This window comes from Podarcis filfolensis (genome assembly GCF_964270895.1).
Source record: "Podarcis filfolensis genome assembly, chromosome: 1".
NCBI lineage: Eukaryota > Metazoa > Chordata > Lepidosauria > Squamata > Lacertidae > Podarcis > Podarcis filfolensis.
Genome location: NC_139604.1, coordinates 63,896,582 through 63,913,158, shown reverse-complemented (window position 1 = coordinate 63,913,158; position 16,577 = coordinate 63,896,582). Strand labels below are relative to the sequence as shown.

Here is a 16,577-nt window from a genome sequence, read left to right as displayed (position 1 = left end):
GGTCCTGCCCCTTTAAAAGTTGTGTCGAAGGTGTAATTTCAGCAGGTATCACTTGCATGGCAACTGTTAAAAGCGCAGGAGCCCCATCCTCTTTTGCAGCCCAACTCTGTTTCCAAGTTGCGCAGCATCCAAATAGATTGCTGCAATAGCCAAATCGGGTAAGTAAGGGTTAACATCTACTGCCTACCTGCAGTCATGGAACCAAAGAAAGCATGTTCCTGTTTCCAGTCACTGACCAGAGCAAGGTGGTGGCCTCATGACTTTTCAAACACATGGTTAGTGGTAATATTCAAACCATGATCTGAAGCAGAGTTTGCAACCATAGTTGCCAGGGTAACCAGGGCCAGATTTAGGTTTGATGAGGCCCTAAGCTACTGAAGCTAATGGGGCCCTTTATATGTCCAGCTGTCCTTTGTCAACAACAAATTGTCGCTGTTTTTTGTGTTGAATATATGCTATATGGTAATTTATGGACCTAATAGGTATCTAAAGCCATTTGCACATAACAAAATATGTATTTTATCAAAGTAATTGTTGAATTGAAATACAATTAAGGAGAAGTATATTAATAGTGAAATACAATTAAGAAGAAGTATATTAATAGTGAAATAATTATTAAGCTCTAACTGTATGTAGGTTTTATTTTATTTGTTTCTTATCTTATATTTTGGAAATGTACATCCAGGTTTTTTTTTCCCTTTACATTTTTTGGGGGCCCCCAAGAGAGTGGGGCCCTAAGCTATAGCTTGTTTAGCTTATACGTAAATCCGGCACTGAGGGTAACCATAATTTTCTGCCACTATTGCACCTGGAAATGAAGGGGGAATCTGAAAGGGGAGCTCTTGAGTCTGCAGTACATTCCCATCTTCCAAGTGATGGTTTGGAGGATCAACCACATTGAATCTACTGTGGTTAGATGTATTTTTTGTCCTTCTGGACAATGTAACGCAAACAGCAGAAGTTTGATTACACCTTTTTTTAAAAAAATGTTGGCTTTTATATTTTCTCTCAACCCAGGAGATTCTGGCAAGATTTGGGAAAATCCATTCCAAGCAAAGCATCCTTTAACTTGCAAATATTTTTAAAATTCCAGGAGGAAGTAAAGGCTTAAATCATCCCCCCCTTGTTTGTCCTAGTTGGACCATGATAGGAAGCAGACTGTTGATCTGGAAGCCTGGTAGAGCTTTTGGTCATAACACAAACACACATGGGAGAAAATTGAAAAATGTGTGAATGGACCACCACTAATATAACACAACAGACAAAACTCCCAGATTATGTCAAACACAATACTTTTCATATGTTCACTTGCATAGCATCAAGTGTAGAGTATTCAAAAGCACAGCCTTATCAGGTAATGTATGTGTGTCTGGTACCTTACCATACCAACACCCACTCCGCAGAAGACAAGGACGCAGAACATGAGCAGAGTCCACTCTGAATAACGACTTGTCAATCTCCCAATTACTAGGCCCTGGACAACCTATGGAAAGAGAGGGCAGAGACATAGACAATGTCAAATTCTCAGATGCTTCTAGCCCAGAGTGAATGTTTGTTTTTGTACACTAACAAGGCCCAGAAACTCAGTGCTGTATCTGTGAGTGTCATCTGTCAGAACAGACTGCTGGACTAGCTGGGTCATTGGCTTGAGGCATCAGGCTTGATCTTCTTAAGTTCATGTGCATGTCTGTGGGCACATGAAACAACTCTACGCTGCAGATCAATGTGTATGGCCCTGAACACTGCCTGGATAGAGACCACCTGGGATCACTTTGAAGGAAGAGCAAGCTTGCAAACGTAGGAAAAGAGGAAATGAGACGGTGCAACCTAATCCTGAAAATAGTTCTTAAATGCACAGATCTCCTGGGAGGTTCTTCCTCTAGGTGTGCCATTTCACTATATGAGTAATTATAGGGTTTGGGGTTTAATTATATTCCCCCCACCCTGCCCTAAGGGATGGCTCCCAAGTTCCCTAGACATACTTTCTAATAAACTCAGTCCCACGTTGACACTATGCCAATTCAGAGGGGAGAAGTTCTTGTTAATCAAGCCTTATAGCTGGGGCCATGGGAAACTTTCTGGTTTGTGCGGCCACTTGAGCTTTATTGCAGTTGGTACATGGACCTGAGTCGCATGAGTGTCACAGGTCCCCGGAGCTCTTTAGTAAGCTCACTCGTGACTGGTGGGAGACACAGCTCCCATCTTGTCTGCCCGCATCATTCCATGAGTATTCATATTTTTGTCAAATTTCATTAGTTTTCATTAGTTTTGAAATGAAAAATAAATCCTTGCAGGTTGTGCACTCATCGACTACAAAACATCCAGGCTTATCCAACTGATCCTCTTTTAAAACAACCACCACCACATCAAAACTACAGCAAAACTGTAGCAAACCACAGCAGGCCTAGCCACATATGTCGATGCCTCGATATTGAATAATTCTTTGTTGTTGAAAGTGTAACAGCAGGGATCATTCAGTTTGTAACAGAAAGGGTTAATTTTAGTTCCGGTGTCAGTGAACTACCCAAGGGAGGTGGTGATGGTGTTGCTAAGCAACCATTTAGATTGGCATGATCTTCACTGAGGTAACATGTGTGCTGATTGGCTGCGGAGTTCTGAGGGAGCTTTTCTCTGCATGCTTTAGATGGATACTTAACTCTGTTCTTATCAAGGCTTAACCTAAAAGACAAAACCCCACTGTTCTTTTATCCTCAAATTATATATTGTTTTTGTTCAGTTTGGTTAGTAAACTGTTATCGGTACAGTGGTACCTCTGGTTACGAATGGGATCTGTTCCAGAGGCCCAGCCGTATCCTGAAAAATTCGTAACCGGAGGACCGCTTCTGTGCACAGCACCGCAAAGCGCTTCAGCGCACGCTTGAGTGGCAAACCCACTTCTGCGTTCACAACTCGAAGATTACGTTACCTGAAGATAACATAACCTGAGGGTCCACTTATTTCTCTTCTCTCTAGCTTCCATCTGTGGTTACCTTGATGCATATATGTGTACATAAATTGCCAGTGGGCTGTGCATTCTTCCTTCTCCCCCTTCCTTTGGTAAGCAAAAGGAAGAACAGGAACAACAACAAAAGAAATGCTCAGTGATGTTCTGTAATTGTATCACAGTTGTATCATAATTACAGACAAGCTGCACAGCTATAGCAAATCAATTCCTCTCCTTCACCAGTCATAACAAGATACTGCACTGAAAAGGAGGGTGCAGAAGTATCAGTAATAAGAGCTCATGTACAGCTGAACGACTGAGCAGGAAAGGACTATCCCCAAGAGCAATTCAAACTGCCTGAGGCTGTGCCCCTATGCAAGGAAGAGGAGGAAAGTGCACCAAACGGTCAGGACAGGCACTGAAAATTTTCCTACACAGAGGTAATCTGCTCAATACAGTTGCAGAAACACTTGTGGGACACTTCAAACAACATTCTTTGTCCAACAAAGATATTATCTCCAAGTCCCCCCCCCCCAAAAAAAAAGAAGTTGATGTGGGAAACAGCCACGGGGCTCTGCACTGGAGAAATGGCTAGCAAATACGGAAAATGGAGCACTGGGCCAGAGACATCATTTCCTAATCATTGCCCAGTCAGGGTGGCTATGGTTATGGGTGGATCAGTTTCAGGCAGTGTGATAGGGGAGAAGAGGCTGTGAAGCAGATATGAGAGCACAGATGATGAAGGCCTATCCTTTTTTTGCTAGTTCTGACCTCAGATCAGAACTGAAGCTCCTGATGAGAGTTAGCTGTGGCAGGGGGGCTTATGGCAGAGTCCAGAGTACATACATGTCCAGAGTGCATACATGGGTATTTCAAATGAGAGTCGTCATAGCGATCCATAGTTAAAAGTAGAGGTCAGCACATGTGTCCTCTTTTGTGCTCCTTAAAATACGGCAACCCTAAGTGACCTAACTTATTCCAGAGAAGAATCAAGGTTTCCATTGCTGCATTTCACTTAATTGCATCACAGCTATGATGCATATGTCTGACACATTATAACGGGGGTGGGGGAAGAATGACCTATTAATGTGTCAGTGCTTAAGTGTCAGTACCACACATGCCTGCCTTTATGACTGTAGCAATGCTCATGGTAAGAGGAAAGTGGGAAAATTCCAAGAAAATTCTAAGAACCTTTTATTTGGGCAGGGTTCTTGTGCCTTTAACAACTGCCCGACAGGCAAGAGATTCAGCAGGTGAAGACATTTACCGTAAACGTCTAATAAGCTTATAGCCTACTTTGCTACCACATGGTCCTAAAAGCGGTTTACAAAACTGTAAAATAAATCATAAATACACACAAACTGAACACATAAAATTCAGTTCCCCGTTGGTGTATCTCATACCAGCAATATACTTGATCCATTGAATTCTGCTTGGTACACCTCTGTTAAAGCCATAGAATCCTGGCCAAAATTAGGTAGCAACACATCTACGACCGACCATGAACAGTCACAGTCTCCTCTTCAGGAAGACAAATGGTGAACTTCCTCGCCCTCCTGTCTAGCCTTCACGTGTGAAAAGGAACTCATTAATCGAAAGGATTGAGCAAACTCCCATTTTCACAACAGCTCAAAGGGAAGTGGGTGTTGAACTCTTAAACAGATTACAGGTTCTTATTCACATCGCTTGACAGTAGCTGGGAAAAGGAAGGGAAAGAGGTGAGAGTGTTACAGAGGACTGCAGAATAATTGCCATGTTAACACCCAAGCTTTGGCCTTTGGCCATTTTAGCTTTAATTCTATGGCATTATATAGGGTGATACAGAATAATGGCCTTTCAGAATCAGGCTGTTCATGTTCTCATGCAACCTCAGGCTTCAAGCCATCATTAGCACAACATCACAAGTAATTTGCGGCTCCTTTCCATGGAGGGTAGATGAGAAGCATCACAGCTTCATGCTATCAAACACCTCCTTAAAAGTGAACCGTCACTAGAATTTTGCACGTTTCCACACCAGAAGGCGAGACCTCAAAGTGCTGCTGTGAAGGCCAGCTCCCACTGAAATGAATGAACAAGTCACATGAATCATACCTGCTCATCCGCCAGGTATTGCATGAAGGGGTGGAGGTTACACCAGGCTCCAAGTGTTTTATGAGCTCGGTGTCACTGACTCAGCAATGGTACATTTCACAGACAGAGGATTAGATATTCTGTGTTACCCAGACTTTCCTCTGTGATCTGTACGAGGAAGACAACAGTGGAGTCTTTTCGGACTTCAGTGAACCTATCTTTGAGTTAAATGCAGTACGTTTCTGAGCACAATTCAAAGTGTTGGTGCTGACCTTTAAAGCCCTAAATGGCCTTGGCGTCTCCACCCCCATCCTTCAGCCCAGACACTGAGGTCCAGCACTGAGGGCCTTCTGGCGATTCCCTCGCTGTGAAGCCAAGTTACAGGGAACCAGGCAGAGGGCCTTCTCGGTAGTGGCGCCCTCCCTGTGGAACGCCCTTCCATCAGGTGTCAAGGAAATAAACAACTATCGGACTTTTAGAAGACATGTGAAGGCAGCCCTGTGTAGAGAAGTTTTTAATGACTGATGTTTTAATGTATTTTTAGTATTTTGTTGGAAGCTGCCAAGAGTGGCTGGGGTATTATATTATTATTATTATTATTATTATTATTATTATTATTATTATTATTATTATTATTATTCCCTGAGCCATAGCTCAATGGTGCAACATCTGCTTTACATCCAGAAGGTACAAGGTGAAATCCCCAGTGTTACTAGACTGCAAACAGTCTAGTTACTAGACTGTCTGAAACCCTGGAGAGCTGCTGCCAGCAAGTTTAGACAGTGCTGAGCTAGCTGGACCAATGGTCTGATTCAGTAATAAGGCAGCTTGGGATGTTTATATGGATCATTCCGTTCCTCTCCAGTGCCCCTTTACCCTTTGAAAAGTCTCTCCGGAGGATCATAGAAATATAGAGTTGGAAGGGACCCCAAGGGTCAAGTCCAAGCCAGGATCTGGGGGACCTACCAAACATTGTGGGCTGTATCATATGAGGCCACAGGGGGACACGGGAGGAATTAACCAAACTCAGATAGAAGAAATCTATGCTCTACTGATGCAAGATTCCTCTACCCTGTTTTGGGCAATTCCTTCCACCCATTGCAGCCTCATATGACAAAGCCCGCAATGTTTGGTAGGGTCCCCAGACTCTCTGGAGAGACTTTTAGGGGGCAGGGGTACATGGGGCTGCAGGGGAAAGGACAAGAAGGGGAAGATTCATTGTGAGAGCTTGCCTTCTGCTCATACAACCCAAAAGGCTCCCTGGGGACTTAACTGTTGAGATTTTCTGCTAGTGAGCTTTAGCTATTTCCTGTTGAGAGATGATGTTGGGAGTTTTCTGTTAGTAATCTTTTGATTTCCTGTTTCATATGGCCCCTTCTTGTTCATTACACTTTGGGGATTGATGTTCTGGAAAAGTAGTATAGAAATGTAACTGGTGAGAAATAACCCTGCAGAAAATAAAAAAAAACAAAGGCTGCATTCTGATGCGTTGACAGAGGAGTGGGTTCAGGTAATGTGGCTCTCTAGGGTGACTTGTTTCCTCCTGCCTTCCCTACTTAAATATCATGCATGCATCCTCTGAACTGAATGCTGAATGCCTCTTCCTCTATGCTTCTGATGGCTTGCCTGTCCAATTTGTGAAACCATCATGCATATTTACTTGATCAAACTTTTATTTAGACCTTAATATAGGGGGGAAGGACCTTAGTGTTGTTGTTTTACAGTAGAAAATTTGTTCTAAGAATGGGGAGGCATTTTTATAATTGACACAAGGACCACCAACTCAGTGGGTTTCCCTCAAGCTCAATGCAGGAAAGAGGACTGTACTTCTGCTCCAAACTTGCCGAGCACTCTTCCATTTGCAGACTTGCTACGAAAATTATGAAAATCTGGATGCGTCCAAAAAGACCTTGTCAAATTGAAAACAAGATCTCACCGGTTTATTGTAAGAGATATTGGCACCTTATGTAGTAATTCATTTTGTTTCTAAGTTGTAAATATCAGCAATAATGAGAGAATATACAAAAGATCTCCTGAGTGGGAAGAGAAAAAAGAAGAACACTGGGGAATGAAAAATATTGTACCACAAGGGGAGGAAGTATGACAATTGTGCAGACTCTGGGTTTCAGAGGAGACTGCAAGCAGTGCTGTGGGGCAGCTACTGCCTATGGGACACCTTAAGGATGGGCAACTTGTGGCCCTCCTAGTGTTGTTGTATTCCAACTCCCAGGAAGCATGGCTAATAGTAAAGGATGATGGGAGTTGTAGTCCAAGGCACCTGGAGAGCATGAGTTTGCAGAAGGCTGGTAAAGATATACATGCTCACTTATTGGGCCCTGTCTTCATTTCTGTCCAAATAAATTTTGCAGAGAAATCTCTGAAGGAGACATTCATGCAAACATTCTCACACTTGTACTTTGCCACCTAAGTAGTGTTTGAACACTGTATCCCAAACAGTATCTTTTCCCATAGTTCTCAACTTTTCCAGGCTCTGGCAAGAGCTGCCATTAACCTCACCTGCTACATGGGACCCACTTTTCACTATTTAGAGTGGATTGTACCAATGAACTTGTCCTGTCCGCACAAGGGCTTCCGCTTACGTGATGGAACATCCCCACCCTCTCTTCTCCCTGTGCCCCTAAATCTGTTTAAGGGTTTTCGCCAATCCTCTGGAGCAAATTTGGAGGAGTGTGGAGTGTGTGAGTAAAGGAGAGAGAGAAGGCATGTTGCACAAATAGAAGTTTTTGCAGGAATAGAAAAACTTTGTTGGATACAGCCCAACATAGGCTTTTTCCTCCTTGTATTTATCTGTTTGCGTGCCACTCAACAAATCAAATAAAAAAACAAGATATAGAACCACAACATCCAAAGCTACAGGAATGCAACAGAAATAAATCTGCACCCCCTAACATTCTTTTTCTCCTTCTCTCTCCCTTCAGACCCCCCTTTTTCTGCTTAACTATGGATATCATACGTCCATAATTCTCTGAACATTTTGCAGCCTCAAAATGGCTTTGCCCCTCCAAAGAGCTCAACAACGCTCAACAGCTTTTCTGTCTGAATTTTCACTGTTTGAAATATGACAACCCTAGTTTAACCCTCTTTTGCCACCTTTTTGCCAAAAGAAATGGGTGTTGGCACCTCTGGTGTGCTCAAACCTAGACTGCCCCAAAGCACAGCTTGTGGGGTCCCAACCCACCAAACGAAGATCAGTAGCATATATGCTGTGTGACTTCTTGACACTCAGCTGAAACTGGTGAAGTGCAACATCAGCTTTGCTAGTGAAATCCACCTGCTTTCCAGGCAAATCCCTTCCTGCAGCTTTGCCTATGCCCACAAGAGTTTCAGGATGGGCAATTGATACAGACAGAGGCTACAGGCAGATACAGAAAGAACTCCACAGGGAAGGGCCCTGAGTGACTCAGCAACAGAGCAGACACATTGCATGCAAATGTTCCCAGGCTCAACTCCCAATATCACCAGCTAGGGCTGTCTGAAATCCTGAGCTGCTGCAGCCCAACTATGTAGAGCAAGGTGGAGAACTTCTGGCTTTCCAGATATTGCAGGACCACAGCTCCCTTTGTTCCCTGATCCTGACCACTGGCCATTGCTGGCTGGGTCACAGGTCCCTCATCCTAGGTGCAGACTGAGCTAGAAGCAGCAGTGGTTTAAGGCAGCTTTTATATGCCTATTTGCATTAGACGTCAGCTCAGCTTTGCTTCCCTTACTGCAAATTTGTGGAGACGAGTTTGAAGGATCTTTGGTTTAGGCATCCAGCTCGCCTCCACTTTTCAATCTTCCATACTGATAAGTGTTTCAGTCCCACACAGCACACAGGGGGCTGCCTGGACCTCTTCTCTCCCACCCCATCCGGCCCCATTGTGCTTGCCTTTGAAACATAACCTTCTTTGAAGTTGTGTGTGAACAGAAGGCTCAGTTTACCTTAACAGGAATCCGCTCTGTCATCAATACACAAAAGAGGAAGGAAATAGTTTGCAAGTGACATAACAAGAGCCGCCCATGGCTATGTACACAAGCTGCAGGTGAAACAACTCTGTCTTTGTCCTCTTTCAAAGACAGATAAGCGTCTGAACTGGCAGTGGAAATATTTAATTGGAAACTCCCAGCAAATATGGCCAAACAGTAAAATCTGTCTTTCTTCTCTTCATGCGCCATTAACAATGGTTACCGTGCCACATTTCCAGCTGATCTTTTCAGATCTGAAAGGAGAAAAATACACAGTGGAGATAAAATTTAATCTCCTTTTGGGATAGAAGTCAGCCTTGGGAGGTGCCTTCGATACAATTATTAATACATAATATTCTATCAGCGCTCTCTCTCTCTCTCTCTCTCTCTCTCTCTCTCTCTCTCTCTCACACACACACACACACCATAAAAGATATTCATAGAAACTTGAAAGGCATGCAATAGCCTGTATTTTGGAGAGGTTTCTGATGAATATGGAACTCAAAGGCCAGAACTGAAGTAACCAGCTTTCAGCTTCAGTTCCTTCTACTAGTATTTAAAAACATCAGCAGAATTTGTGCAGTGTTAATCCACAAAGCACAGCTAGGAAACCAGAACAGTTGGAGAAGGTTGGGCTCTTGCCCTCAGGCCCCTAACCCTCTCAGAGTATAAGCAGTCGGCATTGCTCTGTAAAAACTCAATGGCCAAGTATGGCAAGCAAGATCATCCATCTGGTTTCAAATCTGTCTGTAAAGAATCCAGTGGCAGTTGTGGCCCATTGGGATTGGTAGGCTAGACAGAAGAGAGGCCAATGGTACATAGAATCAGAGCCAGAGCCAATCAAAGGCAGAGCCACAGGAGCCAGGGCCAAGGGGTCTTCGCCTTCCCAATGAAATATTTGAGAGGGCACTCCCCAGAAGTTGATGGGCATTGCCATTCAAATGGTGTGTGTGCACTGCATCATGTGACTGATTATGCAGGGTAGGGCTTACCTGCCCCCCATATTTTATTCAAGTTGGCACCCCTGGGCAGAGCCAATTACTTCTCATTTTGTCTCCAACCTATGTTATACATTTACAGCATTGCCATACCACTTTAAACAGTGAATCCTTCCCCCAGTGAATCATGGGAAGTGTATTTTGTTAAGGTTGCTGAGACTTGCTTGGAGATCCCTCTTCTACTGACAGGGGTTCATTCCCAGAGTTCCCTGAAAAGAAGGATTGACTGAGAACTGTAGCTCTGTGAGGGGAACAGGGAACGCTGAACAACTCTCGGTACCCTTAACAAACTACACTTCCCAGGATTCTTTGGGGGAAGCCGTGGCTGTTTAAAGTGGTATGATACTCTTTTAAATGTATAGTGCAGGTGGGGCCTGAAATTAAGGAAGAGGAAGCTGACGGTCAGGGTTACCTCCCCCACCCCCTGTAGAATGTTTGTAAGTAATAAGATAGGTAGGTTAAGCATAGACTCAAAATTGTGGGGCAGTGCCCCATTTGCCTTTCTAGACCAACCTTCCACTCAAAGAGCAGCTTGACAAGAGATCTCTTTCATGATATACAAGAGCAGATCGCTACAACCAAGGACAACCATTAACAAGTCTCAAATGTGGCTTTACAAATAGCACTTCTTTTTTTAGTGTTAAGAGACTAAAAATAATCTGAAGGGTGTTGACATACACACACACGTGTGTGTATACAGCAAGGTTTCTTGTCCTAGCCAGATCAAAACCCTGCCCTAGCAAGATCGTGGAAAGAACAAACACAGCTGTTCGCTCTGATTTCACTGATGACTTTTAGAAGAGTTTGGATTTGATATCCCGCTTTATCACTACCCGAAGGAGTCTCAAAGCGGCTAACATTCTCCTTTCCCTTCCTCCCCCACAACAAACACTCTGTGAGGTGAGTGGGGCTGAGAGACTTCAGAGAAGTGTGACTGGCCCAAGGTCACCCAGCAGCTGCATGTGGAGGAGCGGAGACGCAAACCCGGTTCCCCAGATTACAAGTCTACTGCTCTTAACCACTACACCACACTGGCTCTCCTGTCGACATCCTGCCACTAGAAAACAGATCACCAGTCCATATTCACTGCACATCCACTGTGCTGTGAGCTGACAAATGGCAGGGTGCTTTTGTCACAAGAACTTAGAGCTGACTCTTTAGAACCACTGGAGGGGTCCTTATACGCGAAGCCCCTGCTCAGTGTAGGAGATCCAGCACTAGAGTGTTCTCAGTAGATGTCTGCCCAGTCTCTGCTTGAAGACTCCAGCGAGGAAGAGCCCAGGTAGTTGGTGCTGTTGCTGAATTGCTTATACAGTTAAGAAGAATATTCTCCTGATACTCAACCGACATCTACCCCACCCCCCGTTACCTCAAGCCCATTAGTTCTATTCTTGCTCTCTGAGGCAGCAAAGAACAAGCGTTTGCTCTTTGGGGCCACAAACTCACCATGGGATAGCTGGTGGCATTAGGGACACTCAGTAAGGTGGGCGCTACCATGCCTACACATCTAAATGAAAATGCAGAAGAGCAAACTTTCCCCAATGGCTGGAAATTATGGATGACTGGCTCTGCCCTAAGGGAAGGGACCATAGTCCAGTGCTAGAGCATCTAGGCAGGGCTGGAAGAGAGGCCTGAAATCTTAGAGAGCCACTGCTAGCCTGTGACGACCACACCAAGCTAAATGGCTTGATCTAGAACAGCTTCCTATGTTCACACATTTACAGCTGCCCTGTGATGATTTTTTAACTGGGTGCCAAATAGCAGATTGCTTTCTCTATCCGCTCTTGATACCTTCACTTCCCTCAGAGGTTTGCGGGAGGCAAATGCGGCAGCACAGGAGAAGGCATTCTCTATGGCAGCCCCTAAGCTGCAGAATTCCCTCCACACAGCCTGGCACTTCCATTATGTAGTTTCTGTCATGTGCTGAAGATGCGCTTCTCTGCCCTGGCCTTACGCACCTGAGATATATATTTTTAAGACCCACTCTATTCTTGTGACTGTAACTGGAAACTATTTTTAATATTGCATTTTCAAATTGCTGCAACTTTCCTAGGGAAGGGCTGGTAAGAAACTGAAACAGCCACCACAACAGTTTACACGCCTAGTTTAAGCTCGAGCTCACCAGTGCTTTTCATGGGAACGGATTTCCATGTCATGGCTCACCCCTAGAATATGTCAAGTCCCAATAACATGTGACTGAGCTTGTGTTGAACATTTCTTGCACTCTTCTAGAGTGATCAGCAGTGGCCTCAAAGTGCCTAGGATTAAGAGGGAAATGGCACCCATGTCAGAAACTTTGAGCTGTGGGACCTCTTTTCCTTAAGGAAACACTAACCAGCTTCTGAAACCTCCTTATCCTGTAACACAAGGTACTAGTTTCAGCTTCAATGGCCAGCTCAGGTAACATCCATGAAATGGCTACGCCAACTCTACACAGCTCCACATACCTGCAAGGGCCATGACCCAGATGGTCTACATGCTTGCAAATAAAAACTTCAGGGTGAAAAGCTCACTGAGCTCCAACACCACCTGTATTATACAGCCACACTGGCTTCCAGTGCATTTCTGGGACAAAGTAGTTTCAATCATTGGACCTGGCCTATTTATTGGACCACCTGCATCTGTGCCATCCTGCCCACACAACGAGGTCTCAATAGGAGGCCTTCCTCTTGTGCCCACCCCTTGAGTCTGTGAGGTGGGTGGAGGGTCTTCGTCATGGTGCTCCCAAAACTTTTGAACTCCTTCCCAGTAGGTTTGTAGCTGGTGTTTACACTTAAGGGTTTTTAGAAAGTATTAAAGACCTATTTGTTTCAATTGGCCTTCTCTTGGGGAATTTGCTGGATCGAGGCTGGAGTGGATTATGTTACAGAGAATCCGAATGGGTTTTATTCTTTTTTCTATCATATTGATTTTCCACCATTACAATTTTTTTTCGCTATTGTAAGCTGCTCTGGATGGGCTTTGCCTGGAAAGAAAAAGCATAGACTTTTTTTTTTTAATGAGTGCATGGAGGTCACGCAGCAGCCACAGTGCTTGATGGTTTTGCTCCTTCAGCTTGGAATTAAATTTGATGTTCAGATGAAAAAGCAGAGAGACTTAATGAGAGTGCACACACTGCACCTTCCTTCCTCTCTGATCCATCCAGTAATAGCTTTTCCCCTCCAGATGTTTTGCTGGAAGCCAGAGCTCTATGGCAAGAAAACAGACGATTGGCTCATATTTAATTAAGCCTCTGGGCCAAATCTCAGTTTTCATTTTATTCAGTTGTGGATTCAAAATAAAAGCTTAGCACCATCTGAGGTTTTAGAGGCTCTAGCTTTCCCAAAGGTTCAAATTGCATCCAGGTGCTGGGATAGGGAGGGTAGGGAATAGCCGTGATTATTTTTGTCCCCTTTCTTTTTACAAAGGCTGGATAGATATCCCTTTCAGCACAGGGGAGGGGGAGCTCATGGTCTCCAAAGAAGTTGAAACCGTGGAGCACTGTGGGTTGTGCTCTTATTTATTAAAATGCAGCTAATGATCACTCCTGCATTGATGTAATGTCATAGGAGAGCACACAGCTCTGAAAGAATAATATGAAAATTAAAATAATAATAATAATAATAATAATAATTTTGGTAGGGGGAAATGCAGTCAAAACAGCAATGAATGAATGCTATATTGAAAAACTCTTGAATTTCCCTTAGGTACAGAAATATTGCCATGGGAAATGCCTTGGACATATATTTTTTTTAATGGAAAGGCATTGCATACATGTAACAAATAAATAACAAATCTCTATACTCAGAAAATTTAGGGTGCATCTACTTATACTGGTACTTACCGGTATATTGCAGTCTTAAAGCTTATCCACACTTTACCTTTCCCCTGCTCTTTCCAGGCAATGAGCCACACTTTAAAGCTGTGCCTGAGCGCCCCCTTTTCCCCACAAAAACCTGCTCTTTAAAGCCAAATTGGAGCAAACGTCAATATGCGGAAAATCCGAATTGACGTTTGTTCCAATTGAGTGCTAAAGAGTGGGTAAGTGTGGCTAAGCCCATATACTGGCTTAAGAAACATCCCCTTTCTATAGGAATACTAGGGTCGCCAACATTTTGGGGCCAGAATTTTTAGGAAATGCCATTGATGCCAATCACAAAATGGCTGTCATGGGGATGCGGCATAACACAACATGATTGCTGTGGGAGCACAACGTATAAAATGGCTGCTGCATCTGAAAGAGCAGAAAAAGATGCAGGGCCACAAAGAGACAGGAACCCACCAATGGGAAAAAGGCTCTACATCAGAGCCTCCATCATGCCCACTCACAGTGAGAAGCTCTTTGTACCTCTTCTCTATTCAGAACAGAAGGAAGTGTGGGTGTCTACTCTTGGCATCCAATGAAATGTTTAAGGGGGCTTGCTCAATGTAGGAGAGCCCGAGTCAGTGCAAACAGGATATGACCAAGAGCAAATCGTCTCAAATACATTGCTGAAATTTGAGAGGATATCTAATGATGAGACCTTTCTTGCATGCCATAGAAAATACTGGTGGGCACTACATGGCGGTCATGGCAGACAAAGAATGCACAGCAAACTCATCAAACTACAATTCACAGTTTCCCTTGGGGAAATCAGGGCCAGAGACAGTGTTTGGGGGCATAGAGCTCTACAGAGGGACTCCTCCTGTGCCAGCGTCCTTCCGTGGGCTCATCTAACATAGACTCTTCCGATCCACATTTTAATTCTCCACCATGCTCCAGAGCAATGCTATATTGGGAACATTGTGAGAAAATAAAATGGAGTCTGCTTAGTTGCTGAGGGCGGGGTGTGCTTGTAAAGGGAGCCACAGCAAGCATTGCTTGAGGATGCTGTGCAATGCATAAATCCCACACAAGTACATACTGTAGATATACCCTCAATATCCATGCATCATAAGCAAAAAACCAGACACCAATACTATTTTCAGCACATAAAGGTGATTGTGCAGGAAGATTCCCAGCATGGAATTATTTCATTAAAGTTTATCGATGAATGAGCAACTTCATCTAAAGAGGGGCATATGAATTGGATATGGCACACATCTGAGTGACTTAAAGAAAGTAAGTGTGACCTAAGTGTTCTTGATACTGTATCACAGATAGTAGGGTTTTGTCTAAGGGCCAAACTAGACGTGATGTTTAATATATCTTTGTATTTCAAAAGAAAAATGCAAATAGAATCAGCTTTTTTTTCTGAGGGCAGGGGATGATAATTCTCAGGATTGTAGATGTGGAGGGGGAAATTAATCCATCCCCCACTCCTCCTCTTTTCCTCCTAAGTGGTTGCCAACAGGGAATTTCCCCCAGTGCAAACTGCACCTGCAGGGGAGGGATTTTCCTCTGGATCACAGCAGGGTTAAATCCTCCCTTCCTGCTAATTCTATTTGCAGCTTTAAAAACATGCACATAAAAGGGAAATACAGTGTCATGTCTAGCTGAGCCCTAAGGAGACTTCTAGTCATTGATCTGGAAGATGCCTTTTAAATACACTGTACATCATATGGCTAATCCATTTCTGTAAAACCAAGGTCTCTTGGGAGGCAGAGGGGGGACTTCAACCCTATTTTATTACCTATTCTTCTTTTGGTGTAGGGAGCTTCCTGCTGGATGTATACTGGCTCAGCTCCAAATAATTACACATCATGATGGCTGAACATTTTCCTTATTAGATTCTGCTTCTGGATTCCTTCCATGAGACTGCCTACGCCACTGTCATTTATTGGTATGCCTTGAGCAATTCCAACTTTGGTCATGTTCCATATTCTGAATGTCAGCTTCAAGTCAGAACACTTTTAAGAATTATCCTTTTAAAGGAAAACAATGTGCTCCACAAGTCTCTTATTGTACTTCTTTAATCTTATTCATGGCCCTAAATCTTGTCTCCTCTTGCCCCTTCATCCTTTTTCACCTGGTGATCAAACCCCAGAAGCCTTGCCAAATATTGTATGAAAAAGAAGAAGAAAAGGAAACACTCATGGATGAGAACAAAGATAGAAAGGTTATCCAAATAACAGAAATGAAAAGAAAATGTTGGTCCACTAAAAAGGCCAAGAGCCAGATGTAATCTTGAGCAACTAGACTAGCATAACTACCGGGGACACTAGACAAATTTGCACCAAAAGTTACTTCTCACTATTTCATTAGGGCTTGGACGTGTTATCACAATGTGGGTGTTAATGTGCATCCAGATCAGCAATGCACAAAGACATTGACACTGGCAGCATAAAACAGCAGTGGTTTGAGAACTGGACTTTAGGTCTAGGCCAATGCAAAGAAGTTTCTTTATTACAGAACTGGTGATACAGCCTGATCTGAGGCTAGCTTCATCAACTCTATTTACACATGACCATAAGAATTTACCATTTCAGGACCCACTAATCTTCTTCATGTCTTTTGCAGCTAGAAATATACTGACACAATTATGGAAAACAGCTACTAAATTAACTCTGGAGGCATGATGGGATAAGACTATGGGACACAGCTCTTGTGGAGAAAGTAATGAAGCATCTTGGAGCACTAAGGAACCCAAAGACCAAAGATGATTCTGAAACCATATGGTACATGTTTATTCGGTACCCTG

At 43.6% G+C, this 16,577-nt stretch overlaps 1 protein-coding gene across 1 annotated transcript in view; it reads right to left on the bottom strand.

Moving 5' to 3' along the window:
* SLC67A1 (solute carrier family 67 member 1) overlaps positions 1 to 16,577 on the bottom strand; it is a 70,660-nt gene that overhangs the window by 10,160 nt on the left and 43,923 nt on the right. Inside the window, exon 9 of the mRNA XM_083588621.1 lies at positions 1,382 to 1,483. Within this exon, the coding sequence (XP_083444747.1) occupies positions 1,382 to 1,483 (102 nt within the window). The remainder of the gene's footprint in view (positions 1 to 1,381; positions 1,484 to 16,577) is intronic.